This window comes from Gossypium hirsutum, chromosome D08, assembly GCF_007990345.1.
Source record: "Gossypium hirsutum isolate 1008001.06 chromosome D08, Gossypium_hirsutum_v2.1, whole genome shotgun sequence".
In the NCBI taxonomy this organism is placed as follows: Eukaryota; Viridiplantae; Streptophyta; class Magnoliopsida; order Malvales; family Malvaceae; genus Gossypium; species Gossypium hirsutum.
In genome coordinates, this window is record NC_053444.1 from 65,900,873 (window position 1) to 65,902,613 (window position 1,741).

The 1,741-nt window shown below is 26.4% G+C and overlaps 1 protein-coding gene across 1 annotated transcript; it reads left to right on the forward strand.

Moving 5' to 3' along the window:
• Positions 1 to 602: 602 nt before the first annotated feature.
• On the forward strand, positions 603 to 1,342 carry LOC107940412 (22.0 kDa heat shock protein). The gene is made up of 2 exons (XM_016873831.2): positions 603 to 744; positions 828 to 1,342. The coding sequence occupies exons 1-2, from the start codon at positions 660 to 662 to the stop codon at positions 1,340 to 1,342; spliced, it is 600 nt and encodes a 199-aa protein (XP_016729320.1). The 5' UTR covers positions 603 to 659.
• Positions 1,343 to 1,741: the final 399 nt, after the last annotated feature.

The window sequence follows — 1,741 nt, forward strand, 5'->3', positions numbered from 1 at the left end:
GTTTAAAAAAGCAAATTCATTGAAGGAAAGATAAAAATTATTATAATATCAATCCAATTAAAAACAACAAATTTATAATATATAAAAAATAAATCTACATCCTTAAAAAAAATACTATAATGTAAATACTAAAAAATATTAGGTTTGTTATATATAAAATTTTAATAAATTAAAAAATAAAATTATTAAAATTTAAATTTAAAATAATATATAAATATTTTATTTAATAAAAATAAAAAAAATAATATGGAGGGTCTAAAATATGAGTTTAAACAAATTTAATCATATATAAATATGAGCAAGTTTGGACAAATTTTAAATTTTTATTTCAAAGATCGAGGTTGAATAAATATAAAATATATTAATATTATGTTTAAACCAGTAAACAACTTTAAATATAATATGATAATAAAGAGGAGAGAATCCATGTTGGTAACGTCGGAGAATAAGAATATCTCAAAACAAAACAAGTGCCAAAAGGTTCAAGAAAAGTTAGGAATAAGAAGCAAAACAGTTTCTTCATACATGGAGTACTGAAAAACTAAAATAAATCCAATCTTTCAAAGCTAATAAGGAATCAATTTCATATATATAATTCAAATCATCATATCCTCTAAATAACCCTGAAAGAAGAACATAAAGAGAAGAAGCAGGCCTCCATGGAAACATCTTATGAAGATTTTGAGCCTTTGTGCAAATGGAGAAGGGATCAAAACTGTGACAAGCTTGAAGTCCATCTTCCAGGTAAAGTTACACAATCCATACATACATACATACAATATATCCATTAATGATCTTGAAGTGAGCAAATTTAGTGATTACTGTAGGATTCAGAAGGCAGCAATTGAAAGTTGAAATTCACAGTTCTGGGATCTTGGAAATTTCTGGAGAACGTCTAATGGATGAAGGTAAATCGAAAAGAATAATAAGCAGATTCAGGAAAGAATTCCCAGTTTCAGAAGATTATCAACGAACCCAAATTCGTGCAAAGTTCTATAATGGCATTCTTCACCTGGTAATGCCTAAACAAATTATTCCCACCATTTCTGCTCCTGCTGGTGGTGGTGGTGATGAGAATAATGATGATAAAGCTTCAAGCAGTGGTACATCATATTTAACTTGTTCAATGAAGTTGAATAAAAATATAGCTTTGGAAATCATGATATTAGCAATTTCCTTGGCAATTGTTGTAGCTTATGTGAAGAAATATTGTCAATGTTCTTCTTTCGGAATAAGTTGTACTAAATTTGTAATTTCAGCATCATATAATATGTATCCATACTGTATAACAGAGGGTGTGTTTTTAATCTACCTTGTTTTGGAAGTAAATTCACTTATGTAATGCACGTAACGTTAAGGTTAATACAATTGGTATTGCTCTTCTTAAAATAAATATAAAAAAAAAATAGTCAGAAATCTGATTAAAAATAACTTGAAAGAAAATCGACAAAACTATACTAGATTCAATTCCCAAGAAAGATTGAAGAGAACACATGATAGAAAGACTTCCTATTTATATTCTTTTCTAAAGGGGCAAACTTAAATTTGCATAGTTTCATAAAATTCTCAATAGATAAATTTTGATTTTGTTAAATCATAACCGTTTAAAAGTTATATTCTGATTTTGTTAAATCGTAACCATTTAAAAATATTCTTTTTCCAATTTCTCTGGACTACCAACAAAGCTAATAAGTTCAAATTTGAATTAATAAATATTTTTGATAATTAATATGTATTATTA